General features: G+C 36.9%; 1 protein-coding gene across 3 annotated transcripts in view; it reads right to left on the bottom strand.

Annotated features, from left to right (window-relative positions):
• The window catches only part of LOC139115084 (kinesin-like protein KIF13A), a 125,788-nt gene that overhangs the window by 4,976 nt on the left and 98,858 nt on the right, over positions 1-21,954 (bottom strand). For all 3 annotated transcript variants that reach the window (XM_070676970.1, XM_070676971.1, XM_070676972.1), the window contains 12 exons: positions 21,156-21,323; positions 20,502-20,659; positions 18,161-18,293; positions 17,345-17,588; positions 16,508-16,690; positions 15,762-15,886; positions 14,937-15,152; positions 13,875-13,928; positions 11,088-11,318; positions 10,257-10,313; positions 7,758-8,171; positions 1,333-2,872 (listed from right to left, as the gene is read on the bottom strand). In XM_070676970.1, the coding sequence (XP_070533071.1) occupies positions 1,333-2,872; positions 7,758-8,171; positions 10,257-10,313; positions 11,088-11,318; positions 13,875-13,928; positions 14,937-15,152; positions 15,762-15,886; positions 16,508-16,690; positions 17,345-17,588; positions 18,161-18,293; positions 20,502-20,659; positions 21,156-21,323 (3,523 nt within the window). The remainder of the gene's footprint in view (positions 1-1,332; positions 2,873-7,757; positions 8,172-10,256; positions 10,314-11,087; positions 11,319-13,874; positions 13,929-14,936; positions 15,153-15,761; positions 15,887-16,507; positions 16,691-17,344; positions 17,589-18,160; positions 18,294-20,501; positions 20,660-21,155; positions 21,324-21,954) is intronic.

The following is a 21,954-nucleotide window of genomic DNA, read 5'->3' as shown; positions in this document are numbered from 1 at the left end:
ATGTTCACAGCCTTCAAAATTGTCTCACAACATATCCTGGGTTGGTGTAGGTCATTTAAGGTCACAAACTGAGAAAAGTACCCAAAATATACAAATTTGGGGTTTCCCAACACTTTGAGCAGAAAATTTATCAAACAACATCTTTCGGGACTTGATACCAAATTACAAAGCTATCAAACAAGGGACTTTATACCAAATTACAAAGCTATCAAACAATAATGCTGAGATAAAGTTTTCTTGACCAAAAATGACAATATTGTCTTAAAAATACAATTTTTTATATTTCAGGACAATTTCCTCATATCTAACTATTGTCATCTCTGTACGTCTGTGTACAAAATATGAAAGCTGTCTGTCCAGGGGTTTTAAAAAGGAAATACTGTCTAAGATTTTTTGACCAAAAATGACAAAATTGCACAAAAATAGTAATCTTCCAAATTTTGTCATAATTTCAACAAATTAGAAGAGTAACACCCTTGCAAAGAGACAACCCAAATTTGAGAGCGATTGGGATGGCGGTTTCAGAGAAGAAGAATTTTTACAGAAAATGAGAAAAATCACAAAAAATTCAGCAAAAATACAAAATTAAGGATATCTTCACAATATTCATAAAACTGTATAAGGTTCACCTAAGGTACTTGCACACAAATTTTCAAAGCAATCAAAAAAGCGGTTCTTGAGTTATTAATTCTTAACCATTTTCACATTTTGTAAGCTCATTTGCATAATTTTGGCAATGCAGACTTCATTTGAACAAAATCCCATCTATAGCCCAGGATGCATCCACACACCAAATACCAAGCTGAAACGCGCAGCGGTTTGCGTGTTTTTGATGTTGACGGACATACTGTACGTACATACATACATACATACATACATACATACATACACACATACATACAGACGCCATCGACTTCAGCCTATACGATAAACTCACATTGGTAAAACCAAATGTGAGCTAAAAAACATACGAATGAGTATCAAGATAATGAGTACTTCATTTCTCAAGATATTTGAGTGGTTTAACATCATAATATTTCTCAAGATATTTGAGTGGTTTAACATCATAATATTTCTCAAGATATTAGAGTGGTTTAACATCATAATATTTCTCAAGATATTTGAGTGGTTTAACATCATAATATTTTCAAGACATTAGAGTGGTTTAACATCATAATATGCATACATAATACATAATACTTACAGGCATGCATACAAACATACATTCAGACTGATGATGGACACCACACAAAATTTATACCCATACTAATATCTTCTATAGGCATCATCTATAGTAGTTAAATACACGGTATAGACTGAAAGAAGACTTACCAGTAGGCAGGTCTAGTTTAACTCCAACCCATGTACCACTCTTGAAAGCTGTGTTTCCTATAAACTTCACTGTACCAGTTCTGGAAGTACCAATTGCCACACGCTCTCCAACCTTCAACCATTTTGGAATTGGCACGTTGATCTTATCAGACTCATGTCGACTATCAAAGGAACAAACACTCAAACTATCATCGCCATCTGATAGTTCATCCTGTACTCCACTGTTGCTATGGTGATCACTCTTTTCACTATCAGGGATGGAGAGTCTTTCATCACCTCCAACATCCATGTCACTTTCTGTAAGACTTACAATCTTCATCTCTGGTATTTCGGATTGCTCATTCTCTGCACCAACACTGCTTTGAATTTTACTTTTTATATCATCAGTGATTTTACTTTCTTTGTCTTGTACTTGGATATGATCAGACTCTTCAATGATCACTAATGGTTCAAATCCACTCAGATTAATCAATGTCTCCTCTTCATCCTCACCATCACCTCCACACTCATTCTCCTCTCCATCTCCAGCATGCTTTTCAACATCTGTTTCCATGCCGATAGTTTTACTCTCATCGATTGCCTCATCTTCTATGACCGATTTCACCACTTGTGAACACGGAACATCAGAAGGTATCTGACTGTCTGTACTCTGCAAGGGCAGTTCTTTCCCTTGTAACTGTGATGGTATGTTGTCTGCTGTTTTCTTGTCAAAGTTTTCAATGCAAAGATGAATTTCATCAGTTTTATTGACTGTCTGTTCAAATCTTTCATTTCGTGGTGTGATTTCATCGCCATGGTTCTCTGCTTTCAGTTCACCACTCTCACTCTCATTTCTTGGGGTAATTTCATCATCTTCAGAAACTTTCAGACTGTCACCAATTTTATCATTATTGCCACTTCTCTCTGGACATTCTGCAGTTTTTTCACTTGTCATATTTTCTCTGTTAAGACCATCTTCAAAATGCTGCTGAGTTAGTGTATCTGTCTTCTTTGTCTCATCTTCATCTCTGGGTGAATTTTCTCTGGAACTTTCCACAATTTCATCGAAAAATAACTCGTGTATATTTCCATTGTTGTCATGTGATTTCTGTTCTGCATTACTGTGTTGGTTGAAATCAGGGCCTTCATCTACACTACGAATACTAAGACTATCTTCAGCTAATGTCAAATTTGAACTGTAACCACTGGAAGTCGTACTTAGAGGGCGCTGTTTGTTATCACTGAAATTTGATGAAGTGAACAACACTACACCAGGGTTTATATTTGAGATTACTGTCTTTGTTGGACTGTGTTCCGGTGAATGTGACTGTAAAAGACTATTTAAGGGTGAAAATCCACGGTTTGAAACATTTTCCAATGACATCGGAAAGTTTCTTTGAAAGCTGGAAGAAAGTGGTTCATCTGTAGGACTTGGCTCTGAAGATTTGGTAATTGTTTGCTGTAGATCTTGACATCTGTTGTGACTTGGCGATTTGCCAGGAATCATGATAGCATTAGGACTCAGCATTGCTTCATCTTCAGCTTCCTCCGATTTCTCAATCTGAGTTGAAATGAAAACATAAAAAATATAAACTAGTGTAATTTCTCCTTACTTTACAAAAATGATCAATCTTGTATCTACAATATCTACCCTGTGTGTCCATCATCTACCCTGTGTGTCAATCATTTTCCCTGTATGTCCATCATCTACCCTGTGTGTCAATCATTTTCCCTGTGTGTCCATCATCTACCCTGTGTGTCAATCATTTTCCCTGTGTGTCCATCATCTACCCTGTGAAGGCTGAATAATGTGTTTTATTCTACGATTACTCTGAATTCATTAAGTTTTGATTTCTGCTGATTGACAATCATATGACCTTTTGACATTTAAACTTTTACAAATGAGATCTTTTAATGTGTTTCATTGATATAAAATATTTACTTTGTGATCAAAAGTGCCAGAAAACTATTTGATTGTTGTATTTCACAGATAAATTTGACTTGGACAGTTCTCCTTGACCCACACTGACATCAAGATATTACTTCAAAGTTGATTTGCATGTATGAGTTCAATCAAAGGGCATATACTGAACAGATTAATCTCCAAGAATTTTAAGTAACCATAAAATGTCAGAAATTCATCAAAAAATAAGACTTTAATCGTCAGTATATAATATCATTCTTGCTTTCTGTGAACATTTCAGTGAAAAGTAAGGAATTTTATTCAATTCACTTTCTGATCAAGGAGTGTACACCACTAAATTGATGACATACATACAACAAAAATCACAGTCTTAAAACGCACCAAGAGACAAACACAACACAGTAACAATGTGGAGACACATTTATGACAAAACCACAATGTGAAAACAACACTGTAACAATGTGGAGACACATTTATGACAAAACCACCATGTGAAAACATCACTGTAACAATGTGGAGACACATTTATGACAAAACCACCATGTGAAAAGCACAACACAGTAACAATGTGGAGACACATTTATGACAAAACCACAATGTGAAAACAACACAACAGGATGATCCTGAATCAATCTCTGAAAAGTTATAGTATAAAACACGACAAAAATCATCATCTGTAAATACACAAATGACAGGGTCATTAAAATATACTCTGGACAACGAGCAGGCTCTATTTTCTGGTAAATATGCTTCAACTGTCAGTTTCTGCACTGAAAATTCTATCAATTTTTTAATAGCTTCACAATAGACAATAGTTTTAACATTTCTGGTTCAACAAATCATGAAAGTGGTAACACATAAAACAACTTTCTCATAAAAAGTCTTATTTTGATGAATTTTTGACGTCCAATAGAAAGTAGTGCAACAAAGCCTAAGGTCAAATTTTGCAATGTGCTAGTCAGGAAGGTATGCCGACAGCCAGCAAAGTGTTGCCATATCCCATAATACTATTGCTGCATTTCTGGTTTATTATCATGCAAATTATGAATTCTCTGCTCAAAGGTATAGCATAATGAATCATGTTGTACAATTCAGTACATGTTTGTCTTTCTTGATCACAATATCAAATAGAACTTTTTTTCGGTACTGGAGTTCTTGAAGTGACAGAGAAACACCCCCATTTCCTGTAAACGTATCATCCTTGTCCATAGGTAAACTACAGAATGAAACTATTACAATTTGTGTAACAGTTGACAGAGGTTTATTATCATTCATGGCAAATCTTTCTTTGTAATGGTAAATTGAAACCAGAAATACAGGAATATAAAGTGGGTCATTTTGAAAGTGGAAATGTTTGCAACCAGCCACCAAATAAGTGTAGGGAAAGGTTTGTTATTCACAGAATTCTTCTTCACAGACAGAGAAGAGGACCATTATCTAAACAAAACACTATACAGAAAGATATTGACTGATAGCGCTAGATAGTTCAATCACATAATGCTATATGTAGGATTTTTCTCTGCCTACAACGCGATAAGGCCTCTTTTCCATGAAAAGAAACGTTTCAGTTTTCCATTTCAGTTTACAAAGCCATAAACTGAATTGAAGTTTTGACAACAGAAGAATTGGCAATTCAAACTGACCAGTACACCAGACAAAATAGGTATGTAGTACCTTGGACATGTTTCAAAGAATATAAAATAATGTATGAAGAAATGCATTTTTTAAAGAAAGCATAAAAGTATATAGTCAAGCAAAATAAAATTTTTCAATAATATCAAGATATCTTCAGAGAAGTACAGAGAGTGAAATGCATGATATCTTAATATTATGTCTTGTTTTCAGTCAATCACCAAAATCTTGTCTATTTGACATTCTCTACGCAATTAGAAACTTAATAAAAATAAACTTTACAAAAAAAATATGTCTAAATTATTGATAGTTGATCAAGATGCATTACCAACATTAATCTATTAAACATGCATGGTAAGTTACATCACATTGGAGCATTCCTTACGTGTTTACTGATAGGTCAGTTTCAATAAAAAATAACCAATCATTGCGTTCTTTACCTAATAATTAGCATATACAATGTTATAGGCTGCTGCTCTGTTGGTCAGCAAAAGAAAAGAAAAAATACACTTCAGTATACATTAGCATAATATCATCCGCCTTGTTGACGATAAAAAGTATAGATGAAAATATAGATGCATCTGTTTGTGTGAAAACTGATGTGTGTACTATCGTCTCTACATGTGTGGAGATGGGTGATACATAATGCATGGACAGTTAATTCCTTCTCAAGAATATTGGTTTATGGGAGACAAATTAGCATTTTGGGGCTAATATTTTGATGATTTCTGGCGCAAAATATGATGCCATTTTCTACACGGCAATATATGTTTCTATTCTGCATACTCCCACACTAATACATCTATTATCAGAATATTTAAATTTTATCTGTGCAGGTGTAGTATATTTTGTACCTTGGCATGGGCTACTTGTGTTTTTGTACAGGAAGTGTAAATATTTTCACTAAATCCTTTGTTAAGCTGAAGACAGATTATCTGATGTACATGCATATTTTGTCAAATGCACTAAACCACATACATATATAGTTTTATTGTCAGTCTTATACAGCCTAACCCTTCTCTACCATAACTTAAACTGCCATTGGCTGAATGTGACAGTGCTAGATTAAGACATGCAATGACCTTTGCACTCTGACCTCATTGTGATACCTGGTTTCTGGCCCCTATGAAAACTACTTAGATAAGGGTTCGGCCATAAAAGTTTAACAAGGGAGTGGTTAAAATGGCACAACATATATACAGTGAAATTTGGTCTAAAAAATTTAAGACCTACACCTAATGCTAAAAAGTTTTAAATCATTGGAAAGAGAGATTAAAGTGCAATTTTGACAAAATAATGCAAGCCAACCCTCTGAGAATGCATAAAATCTGAAATTTAAAATTTCCATATTGTCATGGTGACTACATGTTCATCCCCTCATTATGTCTAATGGTCCATCTGTATCAGGAATGAATATCACAGTTATCAAACATTTGTGCAACAGTATCTATTTTATCAATATCTCCATGGTAACTGTATTGATCTGACAATCTATCAGAAAAACCTAACTAAAATACAGTGTAATTGTCAATTTGTTTGTGATTCTATGTGGCAATCTATCTGTCATATGTAAGCCTGTGTATCAACCTTTGTAAAGATATCTATTCAGTTATGTCAGCCTGTCTGTCTGCCTGTTAGCCTATCTGTCAGCCTGTCTGTCTCTCTGCCTGTTAGCCTATCTGTCAGCCTGTCTGTCTCTCTGCCTGTTAGCCTATCTGTCAGAATGAGTAAAGCTATCTGTCAGCCTGTCTGACTCTCTGCCTGTTAGCCTATCTGTCAGAATGAGTAAAGCTATCTGTCAGCCTGTCTGATGCTCTGCCTGTTAGCCTATCTGTCAGCCTGTCTGTCTGTCAGCCTATCTGTCAGCATCAGTAAACCTATCTGTCAGCCTGTCTGTCTGCCTGTCAGCCTATCTGTCAGCATCAGTAAACCTGTCAGCCTGTCTGTCTCTCTCTCTGCCTGTTAGCCTATCTGTTAGCCTATCTGTCAGAATGAGTAAAGCTCTGTCAGCCTGTCTGTCTCTCTGCCTGTTAGCCTATCTGTCAGCCTGTCTGTCTCTCTGCCTGTTAGCCTATCTGTCAGAATGAGTAAAGCTATCTGTCAGCCTGTCTGACTCTCTGCCTGTTAGCCTATCTGTCAGCCTGTCTGCCTGTCAGCCTATCTGTCAGCATCAGTAAACCTATCTGTCAGCCTGTCTGTCTATCTGTCAGCCTATCTGTCAGCCTGTCTGTCTGTCTGTCAGCCTATCTGTCAGCATCAGTAAACCTATCTGTCAGCCTGTCTGTCTGCCTGTCCACCTATCTGTCAGCATCAGTAAATATGTTAAGTATTTGTCAGCCTATCTGTCAACCTACTTGTCAATCTGATGGCCTAACCATCAATCTCCCAAGTCAGTAGATCTGGCAGCCCCTGTCAACCTATCTGTCAGCCTGTCTGTCACTGTCAACCTATCCGTCAGCCTGCCACTGTCAGCCTATCTGTCACTGTCAACCTATCCGTCAGCCTGTCCTGTCAGCCTATCTGTCACTGCCAGCCCATCTGTCATCTTTTGTAAAGTTGACTCATCAAGCTATATGTCAGCCCAACCATCAAGCTGTCAGTCTCTGTCTAAATGTCAAGGTATCTGTAAACCTATCTATTTTACTTTTTTGCAAGGCTATCTGTCAGCCATTGTGCCCTATGACTTTATCAAACATTTCTAAACTCTTTGAGACAGTGTAGCAGTATCTAGGAATTTCTTTGCGTCACCACCACACCAATACATGTAATGTATAATATATTCTTGCATTAAAATTGAAGTTTTGGGCAAGTGGCACACAAAATCTCACAATACAGTGCTGATGGACGGGTCAAATCTTTGATACCAGGGTAAAAGACTTTGGATACTTACTAAATTAGAACCATCAGTGTGTGATAATTCTTTGGATTTCTCTTCTTTGACAGATCCTAGATGATGATGGCTGTACTTTGCAGGGCTGGCACTGATGGTTTTGGGACTACTTGCAAACATTCCAAATGGAGGCATTACTGGACTATTTGGACTGTTCAAACCGCCAGAACTATGGAGGCTTCCTAGAGAACTGTACATATAAGGGGCTTCCATAGCATCGGATTTTGTTCTTCCACGGAACAAGGAAAATGGTTCTGTTGTCTGGTGGGGACTGTGGGAGTAATATCCATATGGGGATGCTGGATTTCCGTATGGTGATCCAGGGTTTCCATATGGTGATCCTGGAAGTGGCATTGCCGGCAGTGATTGTTGGCTGGTATTCAAGTAACTGTGAAGGCTCTCTGATTTGGACATCTACAATGGAAAGGTTTAAAAGAAAAAGCCATACAAGGGCAACTAAATTACACAACAGAAATGAACAGGATAAAAGATCATGCAGTGGATGAACAAAATTGAGGCGGTCAAATTAAACAGAGAAACACAGTGAAGAATAGATGAGAGTTGATACAGCAAGCGGTTGCAGGGTTGGCAAACAAAAAACACAGCAGGATATTAAGGTAAGGTTGATAGAGTATCATTTCCAGAAATGATACACAGCCAATGCAGAGACAAAAAGAAAGAGAAAGAGAGAAAGAAAAGCATTGGTTAGTACCTCACCTTGGATAACTCAGTAATAGTGCTCTTGCAAAGGGGTAAGTTGACCTGGGTCATGAGAAAACTGTGGAAAGGACCGTCTAGCCAAACAAGGTGACCCAGTGCTAGATCTGGATGGTGACCAGTATCTGAGTGTATTACTGTCAAGCCATGGACCAGTGGGCTCCTTGACACAGGAGTAGAGAGACCACAAACAAGCATGCAAGGTACCAAGACACAGGTTAAAGTAAAGGAAATACAGATTTTACACCAACAGGACAATGGTCTAACAAAACAACGGGTATTAACACCAGCATACATGCTCTAGGGAAAATTCATTTCAGAAAATAAATTTAAGGATAAAACTGTCTTTTTTTCTATAATGAATGTGATTTCAACTATGCAATATCTCCTATTTACAAATTTTTACAAATTATCTTTATCATTTCTGTCTCAGTGTATGAAGTATTGTTGTCACATTTTCTGGTAAAAGACACTTTATTCACAATCTCTCAACTGTCATCCAACGCATCTGTTTCATCAATACTGCAATGATACTGATTCCAGCTATTTCTACAAACTCATCTGAAGTGAACCTTACAGTCTGTGTTGGATACAAATGAACCATTCTCAACAAAGCAACCCAAATTTGACAATTCACACACACTGTCTAATTGCAAAGTACTTATACTGATCAATATATACAATGATATCAGCAGTGAAATGAAATGGTACCATGATATTAACCATCAACCAGCAAGAACATTGGACACCTTGACACCTTTAAATCCTTCTCAATGATCCAAATTTTGGAAATTCAAAATCAGTTTTACACATTAGTAATCTGAAGTTTTAAATATGTATATGGAGTTAGTTTAAATAACTCTTTAAAGTTCAGCAGATATGGATGAGAAGCAATGATGTCTTCATTTTGTTTGCAATGAATCTGAACCCTTGCAAACTACACCAACATCCCTATTTGGAATACCATGTACTAAACCTCTTACTGATCATAATGGCCTGTACCAAGATATGAATGAAACGGGGGTGGGTAGGGTAATTACAAGGGTGATACCTCTTTAGAATATTTAGGGTGGACTGGAGACACCTTTCTGTTGATGGCTTGGTCCTCCACATCAATTTTCTTCAAGGTTTTAGACAAGAAATAAATGGAGATTAAGATAGAAGGATAGAATAGAAACTGAGAAGGTATGCCTAGATAGAGGGAAGACATTTACTTTAAGGTTCTTTCATTTTGATAATGATTTTATTAACAAGAGAAGTATTTCATGCCAGGGAACATGAATATACTGGTACGGTTGCTTTGAATTCAAAATGCTTATGTGCACGTTCTTTGTGATTAACAATTGAAAATTGAACCGATAATAAACATGTTACAAAAATTTATGAAATCCTTGCGGTTCAAATGTATGACTCAGTAGGCTGTTTGAAATCATGAAAACCATCATGAATAGAGTGAATTAAAAGTGTTTCATTTTGTGGTGTTATAAGCTATAGTTTCATTGATACGTTAATTTTCACATTCACAACCTTATGCAATCACAAAAAGTCCAATCACTGTAAAAGTGAAATTATACTTTTTATCAGTCTACTTCTGTTTGAAATCATTTTCGTTTTTGTGCATGATTTGAACAAAAAGTTTTTTTTGTAATTGACGAAATCATTTTAATCTACTACCCTTCCTTGTAAATGTTGCCATCCATCAAGAATGGAGAGGCAGTTGAAACCAAATTACAGAAATTACAGAAATTTGAAAAGTATTGAAGACCACACATTGGAACCTACCCTGAAATCTTCATCTAAACCATCAAATCTTGAATCAATACTTCTTGATAAGGCACCCTGATAAAGAAAAAAAGGTGTTTTACAACAAACTGATCTTGCATTTTAAAATTTATGCATATTGTGAATTTTTATGGGAACTGTGAGTTATTATACACATCTCAAAATTTATGATGACATGAGTGAAAGTTCCCTGTTTGCATGTTACCTGCATGGTTATGTACAGGTGTACAAGTACACAGCCAGTCATTTAGTATTATCATTTTTTTCAAAACTTTGTGTTGTTCATGTAAACTGTTATGCCATAAGTACTGAGTCCATTTATACTCTATTGGTTGAGTTATATTAACCCTTTGAGTCTAAAAGTCATTTTTTGTCGCATTTATGAAATGTGCACCAGTCAATTATTTTTAGTTTTGCCCAAATTTTGATAAAAGACTGTAGCCAATGATATTTGATGTCCAGTTGGTCCAAAATTATCATAAAGATTAAAAACAATTTATAAAAATTAGTAAAATGTTGCATTAAAATTTTAGTGGGAAAAATTAAAGCACTCAAAGGGTGTTAAGAGCCAGCTTTTGAACTGCACACGAGTGTCAATAGTGTAAATAAACCTGGGACACATGGTTCCTAGGATTTTCATCCTGCATGAGATTTCAATATTTTTCTTCAACTTACAAGAGTCACATGTCTGTTGTACATTATTCACTTGTAAGAAATCTTGCATAAATTAATGTTTCATTCACTCTGAAAAAGTTGTACAAGATAGTGAACATTTTAAACTCTACAATTATTTTACATGTAGTACATGCAGAAGATTTTTGTCATGATTACCTGTATATTTGGAACACTGGCAGTCTTCCGAAGAGGTCGACCCTGTGCGGTTAATTTCTCTTTAATAACTACTTCTTGTCTCAGTCTATCTAATGCAAGAATACTCTCCACAGCTGAGACCCCCTTGGTGTATTTCTCAATGTATGTTTCCCCATCTGCTGTACCTCCTTCATCAGCACCAGATGCTGCCATCAAAGCCAATGATTCTCTGTCTTCAGGGTCTTCTGATGCCTGTATGCAAATTGGATATCTCACATCTTACACAGTTTGATGTTTGTTTCAATATTACTTATATTTAAATGAGAGTGCTATCATTAGATACATTGTTGCCCATTGCCATAATCAAATAATAGATACATTGATTTAATTTGCAGAAATCCAAAAAGAAACAATGTTACCAACATTAAACTCAGTGTGACAGTTTTCAGACAGGGTAATGAATGTCGCCCAAAGCCGTTTCATAAATAACAAGCAGTACGAAATCTTATAACCATACCCTTCAAAACTTCATTATGTTTATCCTAAAACTGTTAACAGGATGGAAGTGGTATTTAGGGGGCCAAAGTTGCCAAATTGTTGACCCCATGTTGAGTGCGTAGTAATCGGACTGCTATCGCAGTAGTCGGACGTCGTATTTTGAATGTGATTATAGGGGCTAAATATTGATATTTTGAAACTTCAAACCCCCGACTTTCAATTTTGATGTGTTTAGAAAACTATTTGTAAAATTTCGTTATAAATTAGTTACGTTCAATCCATGGACGACACAACTAATTTCGACGTGTATGGTGTCTACATATCAGCCATGGGCTGTCTCTGTGTGTTGCGTTCGACACCTTGTGTGGCTAACTTCGCCAAGTTTGTAGCACCCGAAATAGCTTCTACCGAAAAAAAGACTATCCAAAACAGGACAGCAGTGTCACCTGACTTAATATGTTGTCACAGGACTTGTAAAACGCTATCAATACAGAGCGAAGTGAATACAATGAACAGCGTGTCATTAAATGTCCGAAAACTGAGGTCGTCCGAAAACTGTCACACTGAGTGTACTATCTAGATGACGATGTTGCATCATATGATACATGGTTTCCAATTGTTGATACATTTCAAACATGCATTTGATACATTATTTTTAGTTGCTGATACATTGTAACATCTTCTACCATGATATGCAAATAATGCAGATGATATGCAAATACTTGCAGTCATACGTTCAACATTTATTTGACACAATAAAGTTTTAACATTTTCAAAGAATGAACTTCTGTACACTCAGTGTGACAGTTTTCGGACGACCTCAGTTTTCGGAAATTTAGTGACATGCTGTTAGTTACACTCACTTCGCTCCGTATCGATAGCGTTTTATAGGTCATGTGACCTCATATTAAGTCAGGTGATACTGTTGTCCCGTTTTCGATAATTTTTTTGGTAGCAGCTATTGAGTTCGCTACGAGTGGCGGTCACAAATTGTCGTCTGATACCGCGTCAGTGATACTGTCAACATACTGCCGTCAGGTCAAAGTAACTGAAATTTTGACTAAAGTCCTGATTTAGCATTGAATTTTGAATGTGGGGGAGAATAATGATTTTGAAAATATTCTTTCCATGTTCGCTACGATTGCATGTAGTTTTAACGAAAACTGCGCAGTTGTTTCGAGAAAAAAAAGTACATTTAATGAACGTAAGAAGTGTACAAGTTTTCGGACAGACAATATTTAGCATGTGTAAACATAGTAAGTGACTTACCGCGTAAAAACTTGACAGGTAAATAATTCCATACGATGAAATATACTCGCTATTTTTATTAAATAATGCCTGTGCAATTTTAATACAAACAAAATATGCAATGGAAACAATGATAAGTAATACTCACTGAACAAACTTAGCGAAGTTAGCCACACCGTACGATACAAGGTGCCGAAAGCAACACACACGGAGACCGCCCGTGTCCGATATCGAAGCGCTATACACGTCGAAATATTGTTGAGTCGTCCATGGATTAAACATAACTAATTATCATGAAATATTCTTATATACAGTTTTCTAAACACATCAAAATTAAAATTCGGTGGTTTGAAGTTTCAAATTATCAATACTTAGCTCCTAATCACATTCCAAACACGACGTCCGATTTCTGGGATTGCAGTCCGATTACTACGCCATCGACATGGGGTCAAAACTTTGGCAACTTTGACCCCGAAATACCACTCCCGTCGTGTCAAATGAGTTTGAGGATAACCATAATAAAGTTTTGAAAGGTATGGTAATAAGATTTCGCATTGCTGGTCATTTACGAAACGACTTTGGGCGAAATTTACTACCCTGTCCGAAAAATGTCACACTGAGTGTATATCAGACCAAAAAAATTCAATTATCAAACAAATTTACAAAACTTACAAATTTGCACATCCTTTAATGATCTCTAAGAGCTACATACAGCTACATAATCACCCACACACCCAAACAGAGGCAGACAGCACAGAGGATTGGCGGCTATGGCAAGAAGCTTTCTATTTGTTTAAAGACGGGAACCTTTCAAATTGAACATTACAGACAGACAGTAACAACACTGGAATAACAACTGAGTGTGACAAAACGGAACTGAAGGGTGGAAGGATTGTCAAGAACTACCAGCTCAGCAACGTTGAAAGGCACTGATGAGAATAAATACTGACAGTGCATACATTTGTAAGTAAGGACCCTGATGACCACTGAGGGCGCCCTTCAGGCTCCCCACGTGACAAATGTATCTGTGTGACACTGCTTTGGAATAAAGTATTGCATTACCTTTGGAATATTGGATACCACTTCATAGGTCACACCACATGCATAGACAGGATCCTGAAACAGAACAACAAGTAAACACACAGAAAATGTCATCAAAAGTTGTGACTTTTAAGTCTAGCAATGGCTATTTTTCAAGGGCAGTGTCCACAAAGTATAGAAATGTCTCCGGGTAATGCGGTAGGTTAGCAACTGTACTTCAATCTTTATGTGATGATGAGGTCATTGTCCCTTAATGACCAACCAGCTTTAATTATAACAGTCTGGAATATTCTGGATCAGTCTAAGGTCACGTTTACAATAAGTGGATCATTTTAGCGCTACAATTTGCATATCAGCGGAAACTTTAGTAGACACATCCCAGGTTGTAGAGCTTTCTAAAATAACTGTGTGATTATATCTTGTGGTTTATAAGTAATGTGAGCAATTTGAGGAGAGACCTTGGGACTTTTATTCTATGGATTTTTCACTCTGTACACTTCACTGCATTGGCTTTCATCCAGAGTTCAGACGTTTCAATCAAGCCATTGGCCAGAATAGGACCTGTTTCCTTAAATACACAACAATGTCCCTCTCGACTCAAACATTGGGGGATTGTCTCAGAGGAGTTCTGTATTCTCCCAGATAAGGTAAATACTATAATCTCTACACTGTTTTGTAACTTCCTCTTAATTTTCCACTAGATTTAGTTACTAGTTTCAATGATTTCTTTTGAAAGAAAATCGCTGAAATCACTGCATTTTCTTGTTGTAACACTTTCAAGTACACTGGCCGAGGAAGAGTAACATCTTTGCTGCAGTATTCATATTTTGAAGGACTGTGTTTGTAAAAGCAAAGGGATGTTCAAAATAGTCAGTTAGGTTAATATGGGATTGTTCATACTAAAAATAAATATACTTTCTTCCTGGCCTTCAGGAAATTTAACTTTTGCATAAATTTTATGGTTTTCATTTGTGAACACCATTAGTTTAACATAAATCTTTGAACAACACGGGAAATTTTATCAAACCTATCACAAAACTGTCATGAAAAAATTAAATTATTAAATTTGTAAAAAATACTCACAGCTCTAGCAAGTTTCTTTCTCAACGCTGAACCAAAACTTTGTTTTTTATAGATGTTGACAGAGATGCGTTTGCGTAAGACCATTTCCATGGCAGCTGGATGACTTAACCTAGCAACCACCTTGACGATGAGATAGACTCTTTCATTATGTCCGGTAACTCTGTTCAGATGAATTGAATCATGGATGGAGGAATCCCATGATGCAACAGCACTCACCTGATCAAAATGAAATTGCTATGTATTAGAGATTACAAAGCTTACAGCTACAAATTAAAATCAGCCAACATGGTGGTGAAAACAGTATATTTCAATAATATCTTAGAAGAGTTCTTAAGGAATAGTAAAAGTTGCAATGTTTTTGGTAACATTTGTGAACATGGATAAAGGATTTGAAAAGACACGTAACAATTCTGTTGTTCCTTTACAGTTTGCATTCACGTACCAAAGGGGACGCCAGTGACTTTGCATTCACATACCAAAGGGGACGCCAGTGACTTTGCATTCACGTACCAAAGGGGACGCCAGTGACTTTGCATTCACGTACCAAAGGGGACGCCAGTGACTTTGTATTCACGTACCAAAGGGGACGCCAGTGACTTTGTATTCACGTACCAAAGGGGACGCCAGTGACATGCAAGATTGAACAGTCCTGGTAAAATTACTGTCACACTGCCTTTAAAAGAAATACTGACATGTATAGTTTGTTTTGCGGCACAACAATTTAACTTTGAAAAAAGATTTTAAGAAACAGACATCTGAAAATGAGGAAAAAAGTAAATGAAATTATTTCAGTTTGAGAGACTTGAAATAATTGGAATCACTTACGTCTTTGTCACAGTACTTGACAATTGGTAAATTGTAGAATTTGGTTCCATGCTCTTTGGGTAGAATAGAATTAATACCAGCTGCTTGGGATCCTTCTAGAAGACATGTACTACCCATTTCATCAGCTGGAACAAAAAAGTACACAGACATTATTTATTGACATTGATTAACAGTGGACATCAAAGTTCTAATGCTGCCACCCCAGGCAAGTAATTATCTGGCTCAAAGACTCCCATGGCAACCAACGGACAAACATCCATTTCACTACAACAGTTTGATTGTTCAAAAATTGCTTGCGGCAAACAAAACTAAGTAAGTCTACTTTATATTGGAATTTCATCCTATACATAAATTTGCTTTCTCAATTACACTCATTTTGGCTAGGCAATAAATTTGAAGAGTAACTTCATTACAGTCAAGAAATAGGGCAAGCCACAATACTAGTGTCCTAAATAATATTGTGACTCAGCATCCCATAATACTCTACATGTTCCATGGAATATCCCAGAAATAGAAATATCACATAGGATATCCCATGGTCCATTATACACTCACAATTATCCAAGCTGTTAAAAAATTCAGTCCCATAATACTTTGATCACAACTCACCACAAAGTCAGTATAACTTGTACTATTCTACATTACAGTTTACCATATCAACCAACACCTTGGAAGTCGCATCAAATCTTTACACTACATACCTGACAACTAATGTTCAATGATTAAGGGAAGCTTATAACACTTACTGTTTAAATCTAAAAATAATACTGGAATATGAGTTTCCATTCCGGATGGTGGATTCCAGTCAGCTGGAGCACCTGGAATACCGCTGTGAGGAGCTGGAACCAATACTGCATTCCTTTCCTCTGTGAGTGACACCCACTGATTAATAAGACTAGCTTCTCTCTCTACATCATGGTCATTTTTTTCTAAGTACAAAATAAAAGAAGAATATTGGTTTACAATGAAATAAAAGTTTTAAAGTTGCAAAACTCTCCTGTCTGGTTTCAGACCAAATGATTTCATTTCTCCTTTAATAATTCACATCATAGATTTCTTGACTTTTCAACTTTCTTAACTGGAGCATAAATATACCCTGGTTCAAAATTCATACACATATAATGACAATGATGAATTTGTCTAAATGAATAGGGAAGTTTACTATCCATAAATACAGATAACAAAGCAATATATTACATCACAGAATGGCATTTCAACTCAATTTGCAATTACTTGGCAGACATTGAGTGCAATGTTAACTTGCTGCGTTATAATTACACCACATTTCAGCTCTGTGCACCATTTATATGCCGTGTGAATGATTTCAACTTGTATGATTTACTGGTAATTGTACAGCTCTATCCAACCAGGTATTCCCATTTCCTGCTGTGAACTTTACGTTTTATCTGAGACAGTGTTGCAATAATCTGAGACAGTGTTGCAATACTCTGAGACAGTGTTGCAATAATCTGAGACAGTGTTGCAATATACCTTTTATCTGAGACAGTGTTGCAATAATCTGAGACAGTGTTGCAATATTTCTACAGTTGATTGTTTTAGCTTTGCACATTATTTTAATTCACCTGATTTATTGATTATTTTATGAATCTGCTCATCCAAGTATTCTCGTCTTCTCATCAGAGCTTCTGACCATTTCTCACGCAATCTAGTCAAATCTTCATCTTGATAACTATCCAGGCCTTTTTGAAGTCTGGATCTGGCACAAATACTTCCCACTGATATTCCAGTTATTGCTTCACAGACTAATGGAAGAGTTCCGGAATCATGGACTGGTTTTATCTTCACACAAATCCTCCGTGAATGACCCTACAATGTACAAATAATACATTTTTCATGCCTGCATGTCGCACTGTTGGTGTACAGCTTCCAGCAAAAACTATTAATTTTGTACAATATTCTTTCAAACATTATCATTTTTTCAACATTACAATAATTCCATGCTTTTTCTTTGAGTTTTGTCAAATTTAATAATGCTGCAGAGCCCCATATCCACTGATGCACTTGGCATTGCTGTTAACAATCATGGCATTGACTTAGCAATCAAGGTTTATGGCAACATAAGGTAAGGGCGCCCTCTAGTGACAATGATAACACTGATTTTCAATGTTCCATCGACCAGGCAGTAATGTAAGGAAGAAATATTACAGAGTTCATGCTCTATAATACTATATGACTAATACTATACCAAGCTTACATTTTTAGAAACAAACACTTTGTACTCAAGATACGCTAGTCTTATGCTAAACACCACACTCCTATAGTCTCTGTTTTGAACAAACCACACTAAACTCTATCAACATACTAGCTACACTCTTCAGACAGATACAAACCATTACACATTGATCAACACTCTACCTAGAGAGACAAACTGTCCTTACCTGTCTGAGTTGGAAGACTCCTCCTGTCAAGACTTCAGGTCTTGTTTGGCACTCAACAGGAAAATATTCCCCTTGTTCATTGAGTTCAAGTACTTCTAACCACAGTTCAATCTTACGAGTAAGCTCACCCCATCTACAAATTGAAACAAATTACTGTAAACACCATTTCAAAGGGATTCTTTATATTGAAAACAACACAAGTTTATAGTACATAAAAAAAGAGTTGTAATATGTTGGTTTTTGTTGCTATAACACCAAAGAGGTTGCCTAGGTAACAGCAACTCTGCAATCCCATCTATTTGAATATTTATGTCAAGGTTATAAACGTGTATTTCTGACTATTTGTAATGACCAAAGTTCAAATAAACTATCTACAATTGATTAAACTGTTGACACAAATTTAAGAATGACATAAACAGGTTCAAAGTTCAGATGCATGGTCAAAGGTCATATGTCAGTTTCAAATCTGTCAAAGCTGGGATCTGAACTGCTAACCTCAATTCAAGCTGGATGGCAATTCAATTACCAAGAAAGAAAACTACTTGAGATAAATATCTATAAATTGGCTTTAAAGGTCTGGTGAAATGGTCCCGTTCGTGTGACTGAATATCTTCCAGGGGGTCAATACTATTACACTCGCAACAGAATTGCAACCTAAAAGTACGCGCAAGTGTTAATTTTTTTGATATTTCTATGCGCGGCTTTCATGGGGTCATTTTGCGACACTCAGGGCACGCCCATAGCGGGGATAATGGTTGGCCGTCTGTGACGTCACTGGTGTGTTCATTTACATCGAATAGCGGTCCAACGCCGCCTTATCTCTGCCCGGTATCCGCTAACAAAACACTGTTCGCGCTGCCCATTTGCCACGTTCGCCAATGCGAATCGAAATCCGAAGTGGCCAAAAAAAAATCGATCCTAATTCGCCACAGCGGCGAAACTGAATTTTGTTTAAAAAATATGGTAAAATAAAGAAAAAACGTGGGTTTTTTAGTCTTTTGTTTGATCTGCGCTTCTCTCTTGGCGATTCGCAAAAACTGTGTCTACTTCCGTATTATTGCGTTCTTTCCGTCGTACGTATTTGCAATCGTGCCAAGTCTCGCGAGAGATTTGACGTCATTTAGTCTAGTGTACAGCATGCATAAATGGCTCTCGCGAGAATTGAAACTAAGACACACGCAATCGAGCCCTCGACATAAATTTGACGTCATTTTGTCTAGTGTACAGCGGGCATAGGAACGCTCGCTCGCGAGAATTGAAACTTTTGCTATACATAGCAGACATACGCATTTTAATCGAGGCAACAAGGTTCGGTGTTGCAGTTGATTTACATTGCGGTCTAGATGTTCTGTGTTGTGGATTTTCATCACGGTCTTCAACATTCCATGTTGCGGTCGATTTGCATCGCGGTCCTCGTGGACCGGTATTCCCCGTTGTTCTTCAATTTAATTGCCGTCCCAACGACGCGTTCCATGTTGCTGTCGATTTGTATCAAGGAGGACTCTACCTCCATGATTGGTATCGCGATCTCTACGTTCCGTGTTGTTGTTCGTTTTAATGGTAGTCTCAACATTCAGTGTTGCTGTTCATGCAGCTAATTTGCATCGTGGTCTCAACCTTCCGTGTTGTGGTTGTACTTGTAGTGCATTTTAATCACGGTCCCATTTACGTTTTAAGTTACTGTCGATTTGCATTGCGGTCTCGACGTTCCGTGTTGTAGACAAGTGCATTTTAATGGCAGTCACAACGTTCAGTGTTGGTGTTCATGCTGTTGATTTGCATTGCGGTCCCAACCTTCTGTGTAGCGAGTAGCGAGGCAGGCTCAGCCGAGGGACCGTGGCCGATCGTACGAACCAGCAGAGACAAGCACATCCTATGGTTCAACACTCAACACTTGACGGGAACTTAAAATAATTTACAGTTGAGCCGTTCATGTTCTTGCCGCTGTCACAGCCACCAAAAGAACAACGTTCTCCCATAGTGAATGAGGACACTATCCTGATCATGTAAGCGGAAACCCTAGAAGTTACCCCCCGTAGGGAGCTTACGGAGGTGTGAAATACTTTAGTTCCCGTTATGAGATACGGCGTCGGGCAAACTTCGGAAAGCCGAAAAAAGTCGACTGGAGAGGCTCGGGGGACACGCCCACATTGCATTTTTCTTTTGCCATATTTCATAATCACGCGCGATAAACGAAAAAAGAAATGAACGTAACTGTTTTATAGACCATCAACTGTATTTCTGTGATTTTGCAACATGGGCATTTCACCAGACCTTTAACTTTAACTTCCAAAGTGATAGAAATCTTAATAGAACAGATTAGCATGTTTGCAAATCTCACCTGTCAGCAAGTGACCTTGACTTTGCATGTAAACTATCAACTTCCCATCCTGTAGGTTTTGTATCAAAGCCAGCGCTACGATGTCCCCACACTTCAATTGCTAATGAACCATCCAATGCATGCTCTATAAACTCCTCAGTTACATTCACAGTGTATTCCTGAAAGATATCAACATTTTGAATTACTCTTAACCCATTGTGTGCCAAAGTCAATTTTCGTCACCTTTGTGAATAATACCCAAGTCCATTTTTCCAGATTTTTGGCAAAATTTTGATAAAAAACTGACACTAATGAAATGTGATGTCTGTTTGTTTAAAAATTATAAGGAAAAATTCACAAAAATTGGTAAAAAGGTTGCACCTAAATTTTGGGGGGTAAAAATTACAGCAGTAAATAAGCTAACACTTTACGAATTCATAACAAAAAAACAAAAACTTCAGCAGAAGTTACTGAGAGATGACATTGTTTGTAAGCATAACTATATTTTATTAGTTACAGTTCAAGTACACAACACATTTGCACATGGTTGTTAACACAGCATTACTGAATACCATACATAGCTACTCACATTCAATAAAACCATAAATTATATTGCTGTCTGATAATCACTAAGAAATCGCATTTTATAATTCACTATTTAAAAGACCTACTTACTTTAACATGATCAAATTTCATGGAATATTCTGGAATTTTCCGCCTGGTTGTAACTTGTTTGACAATAGGTGGCACTACGCTGGAATCTTCTTCTCCCCAGAATGTATACTGACAGAATACAAAGTTGGCTAGACTTGGTGGAAGTCCGGATGCTTGAGATATCCTCAACTATCAACAGATAAAATAGAAAAGTTCACAAATATTGAAATAACCTAAATTATAACACAAACAATCATGGCATGCATAAATATTTTTGATATTATAATTATCTGAGTTTACCAGTGATTGAGTTAAAAGGTTAATTTGAAAACAGCAAAACTGACCATTTCCTCGTTTTCTGTCTTTATTTAAGCAATAATGTACCCCCCCCCCCCCCAGTCCATAATGGATGAAAGCAAACTTTCAATGACATAATGTACAAGGCAAAGCCACATACATTAAGGAGTACAAAGTTTTGATGAGTCAATTATGGACTTGGAGGGGATGGTACCATATTGCTATTTTAGAGTTTTGGTGATGTTGGTGAATTTGTAGATGTACAAAACATCTTAGGCCAGAATGCTGGATAATTGGATACATTATCAGTAATAATCTGAGGGTATAAAGTCACAAAATTCACTGGTATTGACAAAGATATAATTGTCATAGTTGTCCAGGAATAATATTTTAATGAGCAGATTACAAACTTCCCTGTGCAAACTTCTCTTCCACTGCGTTTGAAAACTTTCCTGACAGTACACAACACGAACAGCTGTATTTTGAACAGGTGGGCCTTGTGAGTACTTACCCTACAAAGGTG

The sequence above is a fragment of the Ptychodera flava genome, chromosome 17 (assembly GCF_041260155.1).
Source record: "Ptychodera flava strain L36383 chromosome 17, AS_Pfla_20210202, whole genome shotgun sequence".
NCBI lineage: Eukaryota > Metazoa > Hemichordata > Enteropneusta > Ptychoderidae > Ptychodera > Ptychodera flava.
The sequence above is the reverse complement of the archived record's forward strand: the minus strand, read 5'-3'. Positions and strand labels throughout refer to the sequence as shown.